Below are 21521 nucleotides of genomic sequence, written 5' to 3'. Positions count from 1 at the left end.
CTTGGGAGTAGCTGGGTCCACAGGCACACACCACCACGCCCAGCTAATTTTTGTGTTTTTTAATAAAGATGGGGTTTTGCCATGTTGCGCAGGCTAGTCTCAAATTCCTAGGCTCAAGTGATCCTCTCACCTTGGCCTCCCGAAGTGTTGGGATAATAGGCGTGAGCCATCACTCCTGATCTTTCTGAGCCATTTAAGAATTACAGACATCATATTCTTTTACCCCTAAATATTTTAGTATGTCTTTCCTAGGAACATAAACATTCTTTTACATAACCACAGCACAATGACCAAAATCAATTTATTTAGTCATTTGTTCACATCCACAACACACATGATATAGCTCCAGAATTTTTTCATTTGATCAAGTATCTTGTGTGGCTTTCAGGCATCTTTTATAACTCTCCTGATACAGATTTTGCACATTTTGCACTAAATTTATACTTAATTTTTTTTGTTGCTGTTATAAATGGGATTTTCTCCATCATCGTGTCTTCTAAATGTTATAATGTGTGTATATGAGAGCTGTTGATTTCTATATGTTCATTTTATAACTTGCTACCTTACTGATATAGTTTGTCTCTGTGTCCCCACCCAAATCTCACCTTGAATTGTAATAATCTCCATGTGTCAAGGGCCAGACCAGGTGGAGATAATTGAATCACTGGGGTGGTTTCTGCCATTGTGTTCTCGTGATAGTGAGCTCTCATTAGATCTGTTTTTTTTTTTTGAGAGAGTCTCGCTCTGTCACCCAGGCTGGAGTGCAGTGGTGAAATCTAGGCTCACTGCAACCTCTGCCTCCCAGGTTTAAGCGATTCTCCTGCCTCAGCCTCCTAAGTAGCTGGGACTACAGGCGTGTGCCACCACACCCAGCTAATTTTTGTATTTTTAATAGAGACGGGGTTTCACTATGTTGGCCAGGCTGATCTCAAACTCCTGACCTGTGATTCGCCCGCCTCAGCCTCCCAAAGTGCTGGGATTACAGGCGTGAGCCACTGCGCCTAGCAGATATGATGGTTTTGTAAGGGGCTTCCCCCTTTGCTCAGCACTCATTTTCTCTCCTGCTGCCCTGTGAAGAGGTGCCTTCCACCAGGATAGTAAGTTGCTTGAGGAGGCTTTGCAGCCATGCAGAACTGTGAGTCAATTAAACCTCTTTTCTTTATAAATTACCCAGTCTTGGGTATCTCTTGATAGCAGTGTGAAAACAGACTAATACACTAACCAAAATTTTTCTGTGGTTTCTTAGTCTTATTGTTGACTCTCAAGGGTTTTCCAGGTATTCTTTCTTGTCATTTGCAAGTCGAAGTAGTTTTACGACTTTTTAAAATTCTTAAAAAATAATTTTTTAATTCTTATATATTTTTTCTAATTTATAAGCCTCTTAGGATTTCTGTTGTCTAACTTCATTAGCTGATACCTTTGGTGTAATGTCAAAAAATCATAGGTAGAGTGAGCATCGTTGCCTTGTTTTCTTCAATCAGCTCTTAAAAGACCATGTATATAAAAAGTATTTCAAAGGACAGAAATAACTCTAGTGTTAGAAATTTCTGAACATTTAGCTGGCAAGATGAGATTATGGCCCCTCTTATGCCTAGTAACCAGAATAACAAACAAATGAAACTTCAGCAAAAAAGGGTTAAAGTACAAATTTTATAGTAGTTCATTAAAAACATTGAGCTGGACCTCAGTTCTACCTTTTTTCTTTAAAGGATTTCTAACTAATAATTTTGCTCTTTACTCAGTCATTCATCTAAGACTTACAGAATGCCTATAATATTCCAGACATTATCTTAGGTTCTTTCTCATTTTTTTTTTTTTTTTTTTTTGAGACGGAGTCTTGCTCTGTCACCCCAGGCTGGAGTGCAGTGGCGCAATCTCGGCTCACTGCAAGCGCCGCCTCCCGGGTTCACGCCATTCTCCTGCCTCAGCCTGTCCGAGTAGCTGGGACTACAGGCGCCCGCCACCACGCCCGGCTAATTTTTTGTATTTTTAGTAGAGACGGGGTTTCACCATGGTCTCGATCTCCTGACCTCGTGATCCGCCCGCCTCGGCCTCCCAAAGTGCTGGGATTACAAGCGTGAGCCACCGCGCCCAGCCGGTTCTTTCTCATTTTTTACTATACCCATGTGAAATAGGTATTAGCTTCATTTCACAAAAGGACATTGGAGTTTGGAGTGGTTAAATGACTTACCCAAAGTCACACAGTTAGTAAGCATAGACTGATTTTGAATCTGGGTCTCCCAGTTTGAATTAATAAGTACTCAATAATAAATAATAACTAAAAGTTATTTAGTGTTTACTGTTTTACATACTTCATTTATATCGATTGGTTTAATACAACCACCAAATGGCATTTTCATCTTTATTGTCTGTTTTTTATAGCTGAGAAAACTGATTGCACAAGTAGCTTGCCAAAGATCACGAGCAATAAAGAAGCTGAAATTGTCTTCAGATCCCATGATTAAGAAACCAATCACTACACTGTAAACCAATCACTACACTATTCTTCTTTCAAAGAAATGAATGAAGTTCTAGGATCATGAGAGATGGAGAGTATTCAACCTCCTGAATGTAAATCTACCAGCATTACTTACCAAGTTTAAGTTTTTCTGTTGTTACTTGAGGCAGTGGGTGATTATGCAATTGGTAAAGGGAATGAAAAGGCCTTTGCACTCAAGAAAGTAGAAGAACGGCGTCTGAATGTTTTTATGATAGGTGGTATGTTAAATCTAGGTGTTTTCGTATTTCAACATATTCCACTTGTTGCAAAAGCTGCAAAATGCAACACAACTTTAAATGTAAACATAGCTTCCAAGGGCACAGTGCTGAACATATAATAACCTGTGTGTGCACACCCACACTAGGTTATGTAACAGGACTGTAAACACTGGTCCCGGAATGGCCTGGGAGGTCATCTAGGTCCTCCACTACCTTTCTGCAGAGTACTGAGGCCTAGCGACGTTAAGTCTGCAGACTCACAAAGATGACCCCGGGCTTATACCACCTTAGGTTACCTAATACCTTTGCTTGCATTTCCTCTCTCCTTTCCTGTCTGTTTGTGCAAAAGAAAAAAGGCCTGGCTTCGCCTTCTTGGGAGCCAAAACACAACCAAACAGAGAGCGAGTTTGGAGTCCGGCCAGGCATCTTGTGAACTGCACACAAAATAACTAGCCCAAGGTCAGAGAGCGCGCCAGGCCCGCCCTGAAAGTTTCTCTGCAGTAAAATCCGCCGCTCTTTCCCAACCACCCGCGTGGGTGGCTCGGAAATCCGCCACCCTGGGGACACAGCTCCCTGCCCATCTCTGTGGCCCACTTGTGCCCCGTGCCGCTGGGCCGACTAAGACCCTTGGGCTCGCAGCTCCCAGTACAACCTAGGGACGTCAGGGGTCCTGGGACCCACGAAGCGCTCTCTGACGGCCCGGGCCTGGCCCCTCCTAGCAGACCCAACTGACATCCTTCAGCCTCAGCTAGTGCGCGGGAGGGACGGGGCCGCCAGCCGACTGCGCTCCAGGACTATCCCCATTGGGCCAGAGAATGAGTGACGCACCAGGCCCCGCCCCTCCCCGCCCCGGCGGGTTACTCCTTTTACGCCCGGCCCCCATCCCCAGCCCCGCCCCGGCGCCCCTGCCCGCAGCCGCGTCCTCGTCGTCGTCTGCGCTCCCGGCGCTGACGTGTCTGGGCGGTCGGCTTCCACTCCTTCAGGCGCCGGCAGCCACTAGTCGTGGCGAGAGGGGCGGGGTGGCCGGGGCTGGCACTCCCCTTGGCCCCCGCTCCCGGCCCGCCCCGCCGCCGCGGCCCCCCGGATGAGGGTATATATTCGGAGCGGGCGCGGGACGCCGATGAGTGGCCGCGCGGAAGGAGCTGGAGACGGGCGTACCAGCGGTCGCGCCGAGGAAGGTGAGGGGCTCCCAGCCCAGCGAGGGGACGGCGGGGTTCGGGACCCGAGCGGGCGGAGGGCCTGGCGCCACCGCACACACGGCCACGCGCTCAGACGTGGACACGCGTCGCACGAACGTGCACAGCACGGGCAACCGAGCACACGCCGAGGAGCCTCCTGCTCGCCCGCACACACACCCCAGCCCGTGCGCCCCGCAGTCGCACCCCATCCTCCGCCACCCCGCGAGAGGGTGTGTGGGCTGGGCAGCCGGGTGGATGGCGAGGCCAGGGATGGAATGAGCGCGCCCCAGATGGACTGGGGGCGTTGTGGGAGGAGGTCTGGGCCAGTGTCTGAGTCCTAGGGGGTTGTGTAGGTGTGTGGGGTTGGGAGTGGGGCTTCTCCCGGGTGGGCAGTAGAGACCTCGAGGCTCTCAGGCTAGGGCCTTGTGGACAGTTATACCAAGTGTGGGGGCCTGTAGTGGGACAGGAGATCGTTGGAACTGTCAGGTGGAAGCGAGTTGGTGTGTCTTGAATATATGAGGAAAAGAATTGAGAGCTCTGAGAAAGACAGGGGATACATTTGGAGGACAGGACAGTGGGACAAAACCGGTTTGCTTGCCACTTTTTTCTTTCTTTTTTTGGTTTGGTTTGCCATGATACTGGTAGTGAGAGAGAATTGAAATTTCTGGGTTTCCCCTCTTGGCCAAGCAGAAGGATGGTATTGGAGGGCTGAGCACACGTATGCTGAACATATGGCTGCTTGAACTTTGGCCTGTCGCTGTGCTACACTTACTTCTACATGGTTTATGAAATCTGAAATCAGGTAATAGGATTATGATCATATGTGTGTGTCATTTGGTATTGCAAAAGTTTAAGGGCTTTTAGGTGAAATTCACTGGGTGTGGACCCAAGAGTTCGCCGGAAACTCAAGGCAGTTGTCTATTCCTTCACGGTTAGTCAGTTGGCTCACTTAGCTGGAGCAAAGAAAGACTTCATAGGCTGTGCTGCCAAGCATTTATAGGATTCAGTTGGTGGTTATGTCTCAACTCTGATACTGTTTTTCAAAAGCTTTAAGAGGTTTACTTATTCATTTCGAGGGCATACGTATACCAGCAGAGAGAGGGGCCGGGTGGGGGAGGCCAGAAAAGGAGGGAGAAATACTGGATTTCTTTAATACTGGTATTTAAATTCTAATAAAAATATATTTGATAATGGTAGATTATTACCAAATTTGTCATATATTTTGATGCAGATGGATTAGGCTGTGGGCATGTACCAAGTTTTGTCATAATTTCTAGAGCAGATTTTCAACTTTTTCAGATTTCGGTTGTCAAAATAAAAATCCGTATCTTTTAACTCTTCTGTTCATTGCTGCTTACCATTACACACACATGCCTCTAAACATCGTTAATGGGAAACATGGTACTATTTTTGTGGCATGAAGGTGCTTATATCTGCCTCAAATAAATATAATAGATGAATTATGCTTGTCCAAAACTCAAGTATGGTCGTTACATTATGAACATTATACAACATGTAAATGAACACGTTACCAGTGGTTTAGGCCTAGATATCAAAGTTTAACCTATGAGGTCCCTTTTTTTTTTTTTTTTTTTTTTTTTTTTTTGAGATAGAGAGTCTCATTCTGTCGCCAGGCTGGAGTTCAGTGGCGTGATGTCTGCTCACTACAGCTTCCGCCTCCCTGGTTCAAGCGATTTTCCTCCCTCAGCCTCCTGAGTAGCTGGGACAACAGGCGTGCGCCGCCATGCCCAGCTAATTTTTGTATTTTTAGTAGAGATGGGGTTTCACCATGTTGGCCAGGATGGTCTCCATCTCTTGACCTCATGATCCGCCCGCCTCGGCCTCCCATAGTGCTGGGATTACAGGCGTGAGCCACTGCGCCCGGCCCTATGAGGTATCTTATTTGCATGGATTCATTTTCCCAAGTGTCTGAAGGTGGAGGAGTATCTAATGATCTTTTAGGAAAAGTTTGGTTTATATCTTCAAATGTTATAATAATTTGTTTGTGTATGCCTTTTATCAGACAGAGTACTCTTGACTCTCTTGAAGGCATGTGAGAAAGGTTGGTTGTCTTATATTCATGAGGAAATCTATGCACAGGGAGGTAAAATGATTGCATAGGATCAAATGATGAAGAAAGACCAAGAACAGGGACTTCCTATTCTTTGGTTATCTGGTTCCTTGCTGATCTTCCTACTACAATGTACTCCCTTAAATCAGAGGCAAAGCAGTAGCATAAATGAGGTCTTGGGAAAAACTGCGTTCCTTGGAAAATAATTTAATATAAATCTGTTCCTCTCAAGTGTCTTTTTTAATGTGATTTTTTTAAAATTAAAAAATAATAGCATCATGACTCTTGAAACCTATATAAATCAATGGGAATGCCTTTTTTTTTTTTTTTTTTGAGACGGAGTCTCGCTCTGTGGCCCAGGCTGGAGTGCAGTGGCACAATCTTGGCTCACTGCAAGCTCCGCCTCCCAGGTTCACGCCATTATCCTGCCTCAGCCTCTCCGAGTAGCTGGGACTACAGGCGCCCGCCACCACGCCCAGCTAATTCTTTTGTATTTTTAGTAGAGACGGGATTTCACCGTGGTCTCGATCTCCTGACCTCGTGATCCGCCCGCCTCGGCCTCCCAAAGTGCTGGGATTACAAGCGTGAGCCACTGCGCCCGGCCAGGAATGCCTTTTAATACCATAATGAACATAAAAGCTAAGTGTTGTTATTATCACCTCAGGGAACACACAAATGTAGATTCTCTAGACCTGAGCTTGTAAATGGTGTTTGATGTTTAGGTAGATACTATTATTAATCTCATTTTACAGATAAGGTAACTGAGGCATGGGGAGATTAAGTGGCTCAGCTTAGTCTAGAATTGTGCTCTGAACTACCATGTGTTTTACTTTTCACTGTTCTTATAGGAAGAGAAGGTAAGTGTCTTTTAGTACCTATTTTTTCCCTCTGTCCCTCACATCGAAGCAATTATAATGCAGTGATGATTCTTTACAGTGACCCTCAAATTTATTCCATTCACTCTTATTTTCTCTGCCACTAATCTGGTTCAGACCTTTGGTATTTCATACCTGCAATTGTCTTTTAACTTCTTTTCCCGCTTCTAGTTGTCCCTCCTAACAATCTATTGTATGCCATTGCTCCTTTCTCTCATCTCTTTAAAGCATGGTAACACTGCCCTGTTTGAGAATCTACTGTTCGCTTTCTATTCCTTATTCTCTGAAGTCTAAATTCTTTTGGTTAGTTTTCAGGCTTTTCATGACCTAGCCCTACCCCAGGCCATTTTATATCATTTGTCATACGTTAACCTTCTTACTGCTTTCCATCCCACACATGCTTGCTCATCATGGCCACCAGGCTCTGCTTGTTTCCTAATCTTTTATTTTTTTGAGATAGAATTTCCTGTCGCTGAGGCTGGAGTGACATGATTACGCCTTATTGTAGCCTCGACCTTCCGAATTCAGGTGTTCCTCCCACCTCAGCCTCCCGAGTAGCTGGGACTACAGGCATATGTTACCACATCTGGCTAATTTTTGTGTTTTTTGTAGGGGTGGGGTTTTGCCATGTTGCCCAGGCCGGTCTTGAACTCCTGAGCCCAGGCCTGTGCTGGGATTACAGGTGTGAGCTACCCATGCCTGGCCTCTAATCTTATCTGTGTAGTCTGCCCAACCCTTAACACGTGGCTAGATCGTGCCTGTTTGTGAACTTTCTAGACAGCACCTATCTCCTGTTGCATTTGTCTATATTGGGCAAGTAGATTAAATATTTCCTCATTTTCTTATTTTTTAGCACTATGAAGTTTAACATTTTACTATATTATCACAGAATGTAGCTCTTTAGAAAACATTTGTCTTATTCACTGATTGTTATATGTATTGCTTGTCTCTTTAAGGAGGATCCAAGTTTTTAGTGAGTAGAGAAAATAGATGTGTTATTGCTTCTTTGCAGAAGTTGCTAATGAAATGAAATGTATTTTTCCTTATTATAGGTTGTTCTGTCTTCCTGAATATTTCAGTATACTGACTATTTCTATCATTAGAGATACAAGGAAAACATTTAAGTATTAAGCAGTCAGGTGTTCTTTCAATGGTAGCTTAGTGGTCAGAGGACTAATACAGAGACAACTAAACGTGGTAAAGAGTGTGAACCGTGTCATCAGGCTGCCTGGGTTCCTGTCCCAGCTCCACTCACTGATTAGGTTGCTTGGCCTCTCTGCCTGTCTTCTCAACTGTAAAGGAGTGGTAATAATGGTGCCTATGCCATAGAGTTGTTGAAAATTAAACAAGACCATGAAGGTAAAGTACTTAGAAGCGCCTGGTACATATTGTCTTACAGGTTTAATCTCTTACAAATGTTGAGTGATGGAAAAGCAGAAGTTAATTTTTTTAACATCAAATTTTAAAAATATTCATATTTTTAGAGGGGAGAAAAGCCCTCAATTTTGGAGGTTGGATTTTGACATGCCATTAATTACTTTTCTCTTTTAGGTTTACAGGTACATACATTACACCCCTATTTCTACAAAGCTTGGCTATTAGAGCATTATGAACATTAATGACCTCAAACTCACGTTGTCCAAAGCTGGGCAAGAGCACCTACTACGTTACTGGAATGAGCTTGAAGAAGCCCAACAGGTAGAACTTTATGCAGAGCTCCAGGCCATGAACTTTGAGGAGCTGAACTTCTTTTTCCAAAAGGCCATTGAAGGTTTTAACCAGTCTTCTCACCAAAAGAATGTGGATGCACGAATGGAACCTGTGCCTCGAGAGGTATTAGGCAGTGCTACAAGGGATCAAGATCAGCTCCAATCCTGGGAAAGTGAAGGTACTGGGCATGTACATATTTCTTACTGAAGTTTATTTGAGATATACTAAAATTGTTCAGGTAGCTGGATCATGTCACCAATATTTTGATTCATACTACATTAAACCAGGTGACCTAGCAGAAAGTGACAAAATTGTCTTTTTATTTTTGATGCTCCATTTAAGGCTTCTCTCACTCAAGTCTTAATTTGCCTCCAGTCTCTTTCCCTCCTCAATTTCCATACTTCTGCTAGATTTCTTTTCCTGAAGCACAAGTTAAATACTTGTGTTTAAGCTGGCTTAATTTTTTTTTTTTTTTAAGACAGAGTCTCACTCTGTTGCCCAGGCTGGAGTGCAGTGGGGCGATCTCTGCTTACTGCAACCTCCACCTTCTGGGCTCAAGTGATTCTCCTGCCTCAGCCTCCCGAGTAGCTGGGATTATAGGCATGCACTACCACGCCTGGCTAGTTTTTGTATTTTTAGTATAGATAGGGTTTCACCATGTTGGCCAGCGTGGTCTTGAACTCCTGACCTCAAGTGATTCGCCCGCCTTGGCCTCCCAAAGTGTTTGGGTTACAGGTGTGAGCCACTGCGCCCAGCCCAGCTGGCTTAATCTTTAAACCTGCCCTAACCTGACCCTAACCCATATTTCCAATCAACATTTTAGCTGAACCAAATAATTCACCTTTCCCTGAACATGATACCATGCCTTCCCTGCTTTTGCTCATGTTTATCCTTAGCTTGATGTGCCCTTTGCTCTTTCTCTACCTAGCTAGGTCACCTTGTAAGGTCGTTTCTTGGAGTTGTACAGTGCAGTAGTTCTGCCACTTGGGGAACTTACACTCATTCATTAAGGTTCACCACACATAATATTTTATCTATGACCTTTTCTTTTGTGTCCCAAGTTAGAATTAGTTGTTCATGCTTTTATTTCATTCTAGCTTATCATAAGAGTTGTTTGTCTTCCTCAATAAATTGTAAATTCTTGAAGAGCAGCCCATGTACTAGTTGTCTCTGTATGTTATGTAGCATTTAGAACAAGAGTTTTATAGTTTAAGTTGATCAATAAGTGTTGAATTGCCCCAATGCTTTTCATTCTAAAGCATGTAAAAAAATCTGTCCCCTTAACCTAATACTAATTCGTGCTTTTGAGAATGGCAAAATAGCTCAACTGTAGCTTTTGGTGGAGTTGAAAGCTGTGTTTTTTATAATCTATTACTCCTCTGTAAGTAAAATGTTGACTAAATATTGTAGCTGATTCCCTCAGTGTTTGTACATGATCCTTGTCAAATCTGGGCCTCATTTTCTCAACTGTGAATGAGAACTTGGGCAAATACTTTCCTTAACTTTTTAAAAGACATTATTTTATTGCAAAAATAATATTGAAATAACAGATTGCCCATAATCTCATCAAAGCTATATTTTTATTTGCTCACATTACCACCCAGTACTTGATTGTATACGTATTTTTTTGTTTCTTTGTGGTTTTTTTTTGAGACAGCCTCGCTTTGTTGCCCAGGCTGGAGTGCAGTGGTGTGATCCTCACTCACTGCAACCTCTGCCTCTTAGGCTTAAGCAATACTTCTGCCTCAGCTTCCCGAGTAGCTGGGATTACAGGTGCGCACCACCATGCCTGGCTAAGTTTTTGGTATTTTTAGTAGAGATGGGGTTTCACCATGTTGGCCAGACTGGTCTCGAACTCCTGACCTCAAGTGATCCGCCCACCTGGGCTTCTCCAAGTACTGGGATTACAGGTATGAGCCACCGTGCCCGGGCAGATTGTATATATATTTGATTTCATAGATGTGTAGTAATACTATACATACAATCTTATAGTCTATATTTATGGCATGGCTATTTTTATTTTGTTTTCCACTCTGGCATCCCCTCACCCCCTGTAAAAAGAAAGATTACTGGCATTATCAACCTGCTGTATACCTCTCTCTGTCTTTCTCCAGGCTGACAAATTTACTGATTTTCAAAGGGTGTTCCAAAGAACCCAAGGGTTTTCACTGTTGGGGAAGCTGCCTCTTATAGGGAGGGAGGGAGCAGATACTAAACTGGTAGGTCTCCAACCCATTTATCCTCTGCTATGAGTAGTTCTACCTTTTTCTGTTCTGTGTGTTTGATCTTTACATGAGGTTTTATTTAAAAGAGTTTAGAAGTTTAAAAACAGTTTGAAAATAATTGGATCTTCTTCAAGGAGGTGCTTTTCAGATGTAAAATGCTTGGTAGTAGCTAACCCAGCTTTTTACTTAGGATAGGGCTCTGCCACTAAGATGTGAGAGAATGATGCCTAGATGTGTCCTTGTGAATGAAGAGTTTCAGTGATACCATGACTTCTGTTACTTTGGATTCATTAATCGTTCCCTTCTTCCCTGGGTTTCAAAAAGGCTACTATTCCAAACCAAAAGCCACACAGGCCTTTCTTTACCCTCTAGTATTCCAGTTGCCTATATTTTTCCTGGGGATTTTAAGGGGATGAAGTCTTAGTAGTAACTCTTACGGAAAGTCAAAACTTTGACCTTGTGTAATGGGGAACATAAGCCACAATTAAGATATCCTATAATTTGAGTCTTCTTCATGGCCTTTTTGTTGGACTGTGTGGAGCTAGTCTACATTTATGACTTTTCATGTAAACTAAAATCCGGAACTATTAGAACCAAGTATAGCATAACACGGTGCAAACTTCCTTTTGGCTTAGTGTCAAGGGAAAGATATTTATCTGTAGCTTAAACAGTAAGGGTGGAGAAGGAGACTTTATGTTGACATTATATCCTTTTCACTTAGCCAGAAACTACCATGTGTCTGCAAATTCATGACAAAATGAAGTTTCTGCAGTAAGTTATCAAAGGGAAGAGAAGCCATTATGAAGATCATGACATTCTATTTCAGGTAGTAGGAAGATCCTGGTAATTGTATCAGGGACAGTTTTTACTTCCCCACACCCCCACCTCCTCAGAATGGGGGAATGAAAGCATTGTCCAGTAATTGCAAAGTATCTGGTGGTTATTCAGATGATAATGGACATTTTTACAACTAGAGTGGAAAATTATTTATTTCTGAAGGTTGAATATAAGTGACCACTGTACTCCTTGTTGAAGAGAGATCTTGCTTTATTTCTTGAAGTTTTCTGGCCAGTTGTAGAAAATGGAATGTAAAGGAGCAACTAGAAAATCTTTATTTTACAAAGCTGAGATCTTGAAAGAGAAGTAATTATAAGCTTTGAGAATGCTATTTTAGTAAAGATACACTGGGAAAACCTGTTTGCTTTATTCCCATTCTTTATTCCCATTCTTTATTAAAACAAATGCATGCTTATTTGAACACAAATCTACCAATTTTATATTATAATATCTAATTAGTATTCAGTCTTAGCCTTTTTTGCCTATGAGACATTCTCCTATTAATCATAATGGTGCTTCTCTACCATATAGCACTATAGTAAAGTAAGTGGATTATTTAGAGGAAATGCATTCTTAACATTATCTCCTCTACATTTTCTGAAATCTAGGGTACTGATGTTTTTATAGATTTGTTTTATTTTAAAAGTAATATGGCCGGGCATGGTGGCTCACGCCTGTAATCCCAGCCCTTTGGGAGGCCGAGGCAAGAGGATCATGAGGTCAGGAGATAGAGACCATCCTGGCTAACACGGTGAAACCCCGTCTGTACTAAAAATACAGAAAATTAGCTGGGTATGGTGGCAGGTGCTTGTAGTCCCAGCTACTCAGGAGGCCGAGGCAGGAGGATGGTTTGAACCTGGGAGGTGGAGCTTGCAGTGAGCCAAGATCACGCCACTGTACTCCAGCCTGGGCGACAGAGCGAGACTCCATCTCAGAAAAAAAAAAAAAAAATTATTTTAGAGAAATTGGGAAATACTAAAAATTACAAAGGAAAAAATACAAATCTCTGTGATTCCACCATACAGAGATACTCACTAGTAATATTTTACAGTCTTTTCTTTCACACACACACATGTGCGTATATTGGGATTGTGGTTTGTGTATAGTTTTGTAGCCTGCACAAGAATTTATTATGAAAAATGTCAAGGATATTTTGAAACAAATATTTAGTGGCAAATTTAGTATAGTGAACCCCCACATAAGCCATCTTGATTAAAAATTATGAAAGTTTTGCTCCTTTTGCTTTCTCTCTCCCTCTTTTTTCCCCCCCCTTTGCTGCAGTATTTTAAGGCAAATCCCAAACATCATGTTATTTTTATCCTCATACAGTTTGGTATCCATGTCTAAATATATGGGCGTTTTCTTACTAATCACATGCCATTATTATACCTAATGAAATTCATCTAATGTAATCTCTGCTATCTAAAACTAGTTCAGATAGAGATTTTCCTGATTAGTCTGCCTTTTGTGCTTACTATTTTGGGGAAATATTGTAGTTTCAGCTATAACGTGATTAAAAATTAAAGACTTAAATTATTCTCTCTAACTTTCTTGGATAGCTTTCCTTTATTCCTACCAGTTGAATAGCCTGTTTACCCAACTCCACTCGTCCTGGAGTTCTGATAATTTAAATGAAAGTTCTGACAGTGCTTTACTTCAAAAGGACCTGTGCTATCTTCCTTGTTAAAGTGTATAGGAGGAACTAGTCTAAGAAGGAAGTTATCCAGGAAGCATTTGACCTCTGACAGGCCACTGTAAACTTTTCTCTCTGTTTCTTGTGAATGTTATCAGAAAAAGTGCTTAGATTCTCTTGGGCCTACAGTGCGTGACTCTCCGAGGAGAGAGATACTCCAGCCCTGGAAATGTGTCAGTCTGGCTTAATTTTTTTTTTTTTTCCAACTTCTGATTTTTTTTTTTTTTTTGAGACAGAGTCTCACTCTGTTGCCCAGGCTGGAGTGCAATGGCACGATCTCGGCTCACTGCAACCTCTGCCTCCCAGGTTCAAGCGATTCTCCTGTCTCAGCCTCCCCAGTAGCTGGGATTATAGGCGCCTGCCACCACACCCAGCCAATTTTTGTATTTTTAGTAGAGACAAGGTTTCAACAAGTTGGCCCAGCTGGTCTTGAACTCCTGACCTCAAGTGATTTGCCTGCCTTGGCCTCCCAAGTGTTGGGATTACAGGTGTGAGCTGCCTCCCAAGTGCTGGGATTACAGGTGTGAGCCACTGCACCTGGCCGCTTTTTAAAATTTCAATTTCAGTTTTGCCTGTGTTGAGTTCCTTTGTGTAGGAAAATTATTAACCCTTATGTCTTATCATGGAGAGATAGGGTGATACAGTGTTGAACTTTTCAGTGTTTTTCAGTATTTCTGCAGAGGTAGCTTTAGGATAGAAATTTATAATTTCCTGATTGTCACATGGGTTTAAATACATTTATATTTAGTTAACATTTTTCAGGTAGGTGCTGTGCTGCCCATATAAAATTTATGTTATGACAAAAGCAGTTTGAAATAATGTATAATTGCTGTATAACCAAAAAGCTTTTTGAATTTTATTGGTCCACTTAATTCAAAACAGCATTTTATCTGTCATCATAAAACAAATACTAATTTATGTGTTATATACTTTTGATGAACATTGCAACTTTATCGTAGTAACAGCTGAAGTAGATGAGTACTGAGTACTTCAGCCAGTGTACACACAATTTGATACTGTGAACAATAGCTGTAGCTGTATTTCATTTGTGAATTACAGCTGGCCTTGATTCTCCAGGGACTGCTGCCTTTTCTCTTGTTTTTCGCTGTTTGCTCATAAGTGAGATGTGTAAACAGGAAGAAGTTAATGAAAAACCTTTTTATTGCAAATATATGTGGATTGTGTTATAATTCATTATAACAGTTGTGGTTAAATAGAGATGAGATGTAAATGGATATCTACCTGGTAGTGTACATCTGGTTGGCATCATCTCAGTGCCACTGTTAATTGGTGACTGGACTGGTTATCAGGTTCGGAGATGGAAAGAAGCACTGAAGAGTGAACAGGAGTTTAGGAAACAAACACATGCCATTTATCTGAATAAAGAATGGGGCCACTGTGAGCTGCTGGTTAGCAAAACTTTAAGTGTGAAACAATTGGAGAGTAGGAATGAAGCAGTAATTTAGGGAACCCATCTAGGGAAGAGAAAAGTTTATACAGGGCTATTTTGATACCTGGTTAGACCTATAGAAAGCACCGAATTGATGTTGAATGCCATCAGGTGAGCAGGGGCTGAGACATGGAGCTGGCTGTGGGAGTGTAGCTTTTACCTTTTTCAGGTCAGTTAGCTGAGGGAAATAACTTACCTGGGACTGAGAGTGAAAGTAAGAAGTCAGGAAGAAGGTTAGCACCATGTTAAGAGTAAAACAACTTAAAACACATGTGCCATATGAAGGAAATGTACTGTATAAAAAGAACAAAGATCTCTGTGTCCAAAATGTAGATATTTGGCGCTTTTTTTGAAAACGTTCAGAAATATTTTTTATTCTAACACCTTTGATGGTATGCAAGTGTTCAGACAGCAGTTCTTTATCTGCATTTCTAAAATGGTACAAAACCTGACCTGAATAGACATGAGACTATTTGTCAACTTTATTTATCCCACTTAATGTGATTATAGGGTGCTGTTTCAGATCTGCTGGGGACATATATAATTATAATATAGCATATTATATATGTACTATAGTCCTTTTATAAATTTTGAAGAGTTATGCATTCTGAAACAAATCTGACCCATGGATTTAGGTAAGAGATTGTGGACTTGTATTTTAAAACAGTGCTTTGTAGGTGACAGCAGAATTAAATTTATTTTCTAGAAGCCATAGTTTATTTGATATAATTCAAGGAATAACCAAATATAAAACAGTTTTCAAATGTCTTGAAAGGTTCCCTGTTCCCTTTAAATTTCTTCATCTCAGTTTTTGTTATATAGTGGTTATGGATCTTGCTTAAGGCAAATACAAACTCAGAATGGCTGTTAAAAATTTCAGTGTTTGGGAAGTTTTGGAGAATGTTGGCTCTTCTTGCTCAACAGCTTTTTCATTTAGGATGGTGGGTAAGATAGACTAAAAAGAAAGGCAGCACAACCTTTGGTGGCAGGGTGGTGTGGTGGTGAAGAGGCCCTGGAGTCAGGTCCTAATCCTGATTCACATTTACTAGCTATGTGACCCTGGGCGAGACTCTTAACTTCTCTGAGTTTATTATCTCTAAAGTGGTGAAAATTACACAGTTACTGCCTCTTAGATTATAGTTACTATTTTGGGTTCTATTTTGGTACACCTGATTTTATGTTCTTATTTTCAAATTCTGATGAGGTACAATTAAATGCTATGGAGTTAATGAGGACAATTCTGGTTTTAGGGAAGGAAGAAAGAAGATTTAACTCTCAGATAGCTAAGGTCAGCTTCATATCAAAGGTGAAAATTATGAAAATATATAATGTGCTGTTGGGTTTTTAAATTGAAAAAATAGCTGGAATAGGCCGGGCAGGGTGGCTCATGTCTGTAATCCCAGCACTTTGGGAGGCTGAGGTGGGCAGATCACTTGAGCCCAGGAGTTCAAGACCAGCCTGGGCAACATGGTGAGACCCCTGTCTCTACTGAAAATACAAAAATTAGCTAAGTGTGTTGGTATGCACCTGTAGTCTCAGCTATATGGGAGGCTGAGGTGGGAGGATCACTTGAACCCAGGAGGCAGAGGTTGCAGTAAGTCAAGGTTGTGCCACTGCACTCCAGCCTGGGTGACGGTGTGAGGATCTGTCTCAAAAAAAAAAAAAGAAGAAATAGCTGGAGTGATTGCTGAATAATGTTCTTGGACTATACTTACTAATAAAGGAAGAATAGAGTCCGAACTGGCTCTAAATTTATAATGGGTTTATTTTTTTCTTTTCTTTCTTTTTTTTTTTTTTTGAGATGGAGTCTCACTCCGTTGCCCAAGCTGGAGTGCAGTGGCATGATCTTGGCTCACTGCAGCCTCCGCCTCCCGGGTTCAAGCAATTCGTCTACCTCAGCCTCCTGAGCAGCTGGGATTACAGGCATGCACCACCACACCCAGCTAATTTTTGTATTTTTAGTAGAGACGGGGTTTCACCATGTTGGCCAGGCTGGTCTTGAACTCCTGACCTCAGGTGATTCGCCCACCGTGGCCTTCCAAAGTGTTGAGATTACAGGTGTGAGCCACTGCACCTGGCCGGGTTTATTTTTCTTTATGTTGTTGACCTACTAGTGTATTAGCTTTAAGAAAACCCAATATGTCAAAAACAAATAAAGCACAAAGTTGGTAAATGAAATAAACCCACATTACCTAAGGATTTTAAAATAATTGATAGTTGCCATCACTGACTGCGTCGTCTGGCTTAGCCTACAATTGTGGCCAGTGGCCAGGTTTGTTCACAAAATTTCTAAGAATTCTAATGAAAGTATGAAACTCAGAAAACAAGAACAAAACTGTTTACCATGGCTTTAATTTTATAGTTTTTCTAGCTTACCAGAGACCCAATTTCCACATAGTCTCGTCTCACAAGCTACTCTGCCTTGTGGTACTGAGACTGTCCACTTTTGAATGATAAGATGGGTCTTAAGAATGGATTATGGCAAGATTTTTTTTTTTTAATTCTGACTGAGAGCTCTTTTGTAGCTTTTATGGTTACATTTATTTGCATTTGGATCTCAAATCATCTTGAATTTATTTTGGTTCGAAGAGTAACATTTTTATTCAAACATTATGCTTGATGACTACTTATTGCTGAATATTCAACTGGCAAAAATTGACAGGCTTCCAGACCAAAGAAATAAATCAGTAATGAAGACAGTCTGAGTCTTATATTCTTCTTAGCTGGTATAGATGGCCAATTTTTTAAAAAGGCATTTTGTTTATTTATTTTTGAGACTTTAGAGTCCCGCTCTGTCGTCCAGGCTAGAGTGCAGTGGCACGACCTCGGCTCACTGCAACCTCCGCCTCCCGGGTTCAAGTGATTCTCCTGCCTCAGCCTCCTGAGTAGCTGGGATTACAGGTGCTTGCCACTGTGCCTGGCTAATTTTTGTATTTTTAGTAGAGATGGGGTTTCGCCATGTTGGTCAGGCTAGTCTTGAACTCCTGACTTCAGGTAATCCTCCCACCTTGGCCTCCCAAAGTGCTGGGATTACAGGTGTGAGCCACTGTGCCCAGCCTACAAAAGGCATTTTAATAAATTAATATGTATTTACATATAATAAAATGCACTAGTTGTGCCTTTTGGTTTTGTTTTGTTTTTGAGATAGAGTTTTACTGTCACCCAGGCTGGAGTGCAGTGGTGCAGTCTTAGCTCACTGCAACCTCTGCCTCCTAGGTTCAAGCAATTCTCATGCCTCAGCCTCCTGAGTAGCTGGGATTACAGGCATGCACCACCATGCCTGGCTAATTTTTGTATTTTTAGTAGAGATGGGATTTCACCATGTTGGCCAGCCTGGTCTGGTCTTGAACTCCTGGCTTCACGTGATCTCCCTGTCTCGTAGTTTTACGTTTTTGTATTTTGTTTTTTTTTTTTGAGTCTCGCTCTGTCACCCAGGCTGGAGTGCAGTGGCGCGATCTCGGCTCACTGCAGCCTCTGCCTTCTGGGTTCAAGCAATTCTCCCGTTTCACCCTACAGGTGTGTGCCACTATTCCCGGCTAGTTTTTGTATCTTTAGTAGAGACAGGTTTCGCCATGTTGGCCAGACTGCTCTCGAACTCCTGACCTCAGGTGATCCACCTGCCGCGCCCTCCCAAAGTGCTGGATTGAGCCACTGTGCCCAGCCAATTTTATGTTTTAACAAATGTATACTCATATAACTACCATCCCAATCAACATAAGCACATTTCCATCACCCTACAAAGACTTCTGATGCCGTTTGCAGGTGATACCCCAAGCTCATTCTGTTGAGTTGGGTTTCAAACTAGAAATCCTAACTTCAGAGCCTGAGTTCTCACCCGTTCTACTTTACTACTTTCCTAACTGAAGATTTATTTTCTTTATGTAGCTTACCTGCTATATTTGTATGCTCATTGATTATTTATTATAGGCTGGAGGTAATTTGATAGTGTCATCATTCATCCTGAAACTTTGGTATTTTCTTTATTCTATGTTTTTCTCGACTTGCCACATGAATTAGTCATCAAGTTTTTGCGAAACATTTATTATATCTCTCGGTTCTTACCTCCTGACATTATCAGCAAAAAATATTTAGTTCATTAAAATGCATCGTTCATTGTTTGGTGTTCGGTTGGGTTATATAAATTTAATTTTTTTAATAATAGAAATGTTTTTATTAGCAAGGTAGTCATCCACAATTCTGTGTAGATTCTGTGTTCTCTGTGCCTTATGTCAATAAGCCCCTGTCTTGTTATTTCAGTCCCGTGTGATCAATAAAAGCAGCAAGCAGGCTTTTGTCCAAGCCAGATTCCCCACCACTAGCCTGTACCTCAAATCAGCAAATGACCTCAGGACAAGGCAGCTGTATAGCCTTACTTCGCTTTTGATGAGTCTTTGCTGCTACCTATGTATATTTAATACTAAAGTGTTGAATTGTAGAGGTTTTGTGATACAAGTGTTTTCTTTTCTAGGACTTTTCCAGATTTCTCAGAATAAAGTAGCAGTTCTTCTTCTAGCTGGTGGGCAGGGGACAAGACTCGGCGTTGCATATCCTAAGGGGATGTATGATGTTGGTTTGCCATCCCGTAAGACACTTTTTCAGATTCAAGCAGAGCGTATCCTGAAGCTACAACAGGTTGCTGAAAAATATTATGGCAACAAATGCATTATTCCATGGTAAGATATGTCTCATTATTGGAGTATGTCTGAACATATATTGTTTTATAATATTCAAAATGCATATATACTTTATTCACTCACAGACATATTTCTTGTTACTGTTGATTTTCTTGGGAGGTATAATTTACTATATATGTTAAAAGTACTATATATTATTGCTTGATAGATGACTACTATTGACTTAATAAGCAATATATACTCACTGCCAACTTTTACATTCCTAACTGAGTACCTTAAAGTACTCAGTGAGCTCTCTGCATCTAGAAACTCATATTTTCAAGTACCAGGTTATTTAGCTCTCCCACACCCATGTGCCTCTTCCACATTCACACCAGGTGAAAGCTGCATTGACTTCTGTGCTATGGGCCATACTTGTGTCCTCAGCCTCTACTAGTATGCTGTATTCTCAGGTTCTCAGGGCCTCCACCTTGGTCAGTGTTAGTTCCTTCCCTTTTTTTTTTTTTTGAGACAGGGTCTGTCTTAGTCACCCAGGCTGGAGTGCAGTAGTGTAGTCTTAGCTGACTGTCACCTTTGCCTTCTGGTCTCAAGCCATCCTCCCACCTCAGCCTCCCCAGTAGCTGGGAATACAGGCACCTGCCACCATGCCTGGCTAATTTTTTTTTTTTTTTTTTGAGGGGGAGTCTTGCTCTGTCCCCAGGCTGGAGTGCAGTGGTGCGATTTTGGCTCACTGCAACCCCTGTCTCCCGGGTTCAAGCGGTTCTCCTGCCTCAGCCTCCTGAGTAGCTGGCATTACAGGTGTGCACCACCACACCTGGCTAATTTTTGTATTTTTAGTAGAGATGGAGTTTCACCTTGTTGGTCAAACTGGTCTTGAACTCCTGACCTCGTGATCTGCCTGCCTCAGCCTCTCAAAGTGCTGAGATTACAGGCATGAGCCACCGCGCCCGGCTATTTTTTTTGTATTTTTTGTAGAGACAGGGTTCTGGTCTCAAATTCCTGAGCTCAAGTGATCTGCCCACCTCGACCTCCCAAAATGCTGGGATTACAGGTGTGAGCCACTGTGTCCAGCCAGTGTTAGTTTCCTAAGAACCAAGAGATTACAGAAGATCCTGCTCTGCTTTTTATAAGTTTTTGGTTCAGCTCTTTAATCTCTTTCCCCGAGCAGTTTTGGAAGTTAGCATGTTTTGAGGGGAAAATCAGCTGTGTGTTTGAGGTCCCCCAAGTCCCTATCTTGTTATTTCAGTCCCATGTGATCAACAAAAGCTCTACTAGTTTCTGTCCCCTAGCAGCAGCCTTTGGTCCAAGCCATATTCACCACTAGCCTGTACCCCAAGTCAGCAGATGCCCTCAGGACAAGGCAACTGTATAGCCTCAGTTCCCTTTTGAAAGATTCTGTCTCTGGACTTATAGTTCCAATCTATTTTGCCTCTGAAGCTCTCTGATGCCTTTAAAAAACTGCTTTTTGTAATTTTCGTAGCTTTTCTAGCTCTTCTCACCACGAGTACTGGCCTGCTGTGAGCTGGTTTGTTCATCTTGATTCCTGTGGGGAATTTGGAGGAATGTCTGTGTTCTAAGTGGCCAACATTCTACTTACAGCCCTGGCCTCCTACTATCATGTTGAATTTTCTTCTCTCTCTTTCTTCCATCTCTTCACAACTCAGAATTTCTGTTCTTATGCAGAGAAGTTTAGCCACTTCTGTCATCTTCTAAATATATCCAAACCTTTTGTACCTAAAGTTCAAAATATCCAGGAAAATTTGTTAAATAGACAGATACCTCCTGTGGTATGAAATTATACCATTTGGTTTATTCATTTAACAAATATTAATTGAGTATCTGTTTCTAGGTGTTGAGGATAAGTCAGTAACCCAAACAGACAAAAATCCCTTCTTATATGTAGTTTACATTCTAGTAAGGGCAAAAGCTACCAGAGTCACTAATTATAGTTTTAGAAATAATTTTTTTCTTTTTTGCCACACTAGCATGGGTTGGATTTTTGTGACAACAGAAAGTATAATTATACTTTTATGATTTTTAAATGGAGGGTTAGCAGAGCCCAGATTGCATTTCAAATTTCAATAAAAAGAACCCCAAGAGATCATTAAACTGTATTACAGTTACCCTTTT

The 21521-nt window shown here is 41.7% G+C and overlaps 1 protein-coding gene across 2 annotated transcripts in view; it reads left to right on the top strand.

Annotated features, from left to right (window-relative positions):
* Positions 1-3566: 3566 nt before the first annotated feature.
* The window catches only part of UAP1 (UDP-N-acetylglucosamine pyrophosphorylase 1), a 38486-nt gene continuing 20531 nt past the window's right edge, over positions 3567-21521 (top strand). Inside the window, exons 1-3 of one of the 2 annotated variants that reach the window (XM_030824043.1) lie at positions 3567-3896; positions 8394-8730; positions 19226-19430. In XM_030824043.1, coding sequence (XP_030679903.1) covers positions 8451-8730; positions 19226-19430 — 485 coding nt within the window. In that variant the 5' untranslated portion in view covers positions 3567-3896; positions 8394-8450. The remainder of the gene's footprint in view (positions 3897-8393; positions 8731-19225; positions 19431-21521) is intronic. The other variant, XM_030824044.1, reaches the window with a different exon arrangement.

This window comes from Nomascus leucogenys, chromosome 12 (genome assembly GCF_006542625.1).
Source record: "Nomascus leucogenys isolate Asia chromosome 12, Asia_NLE_v1, whole genome shotgun sequence".
NCBI lineage: Eukaryota > Metazoa > Chordata > Mammalia > Primates > Hylobatidae > Nomascus > Nomascus leucogenys.
This window is presented reverse-complemented; position numbering and strand designations above follow the sequence as displayed.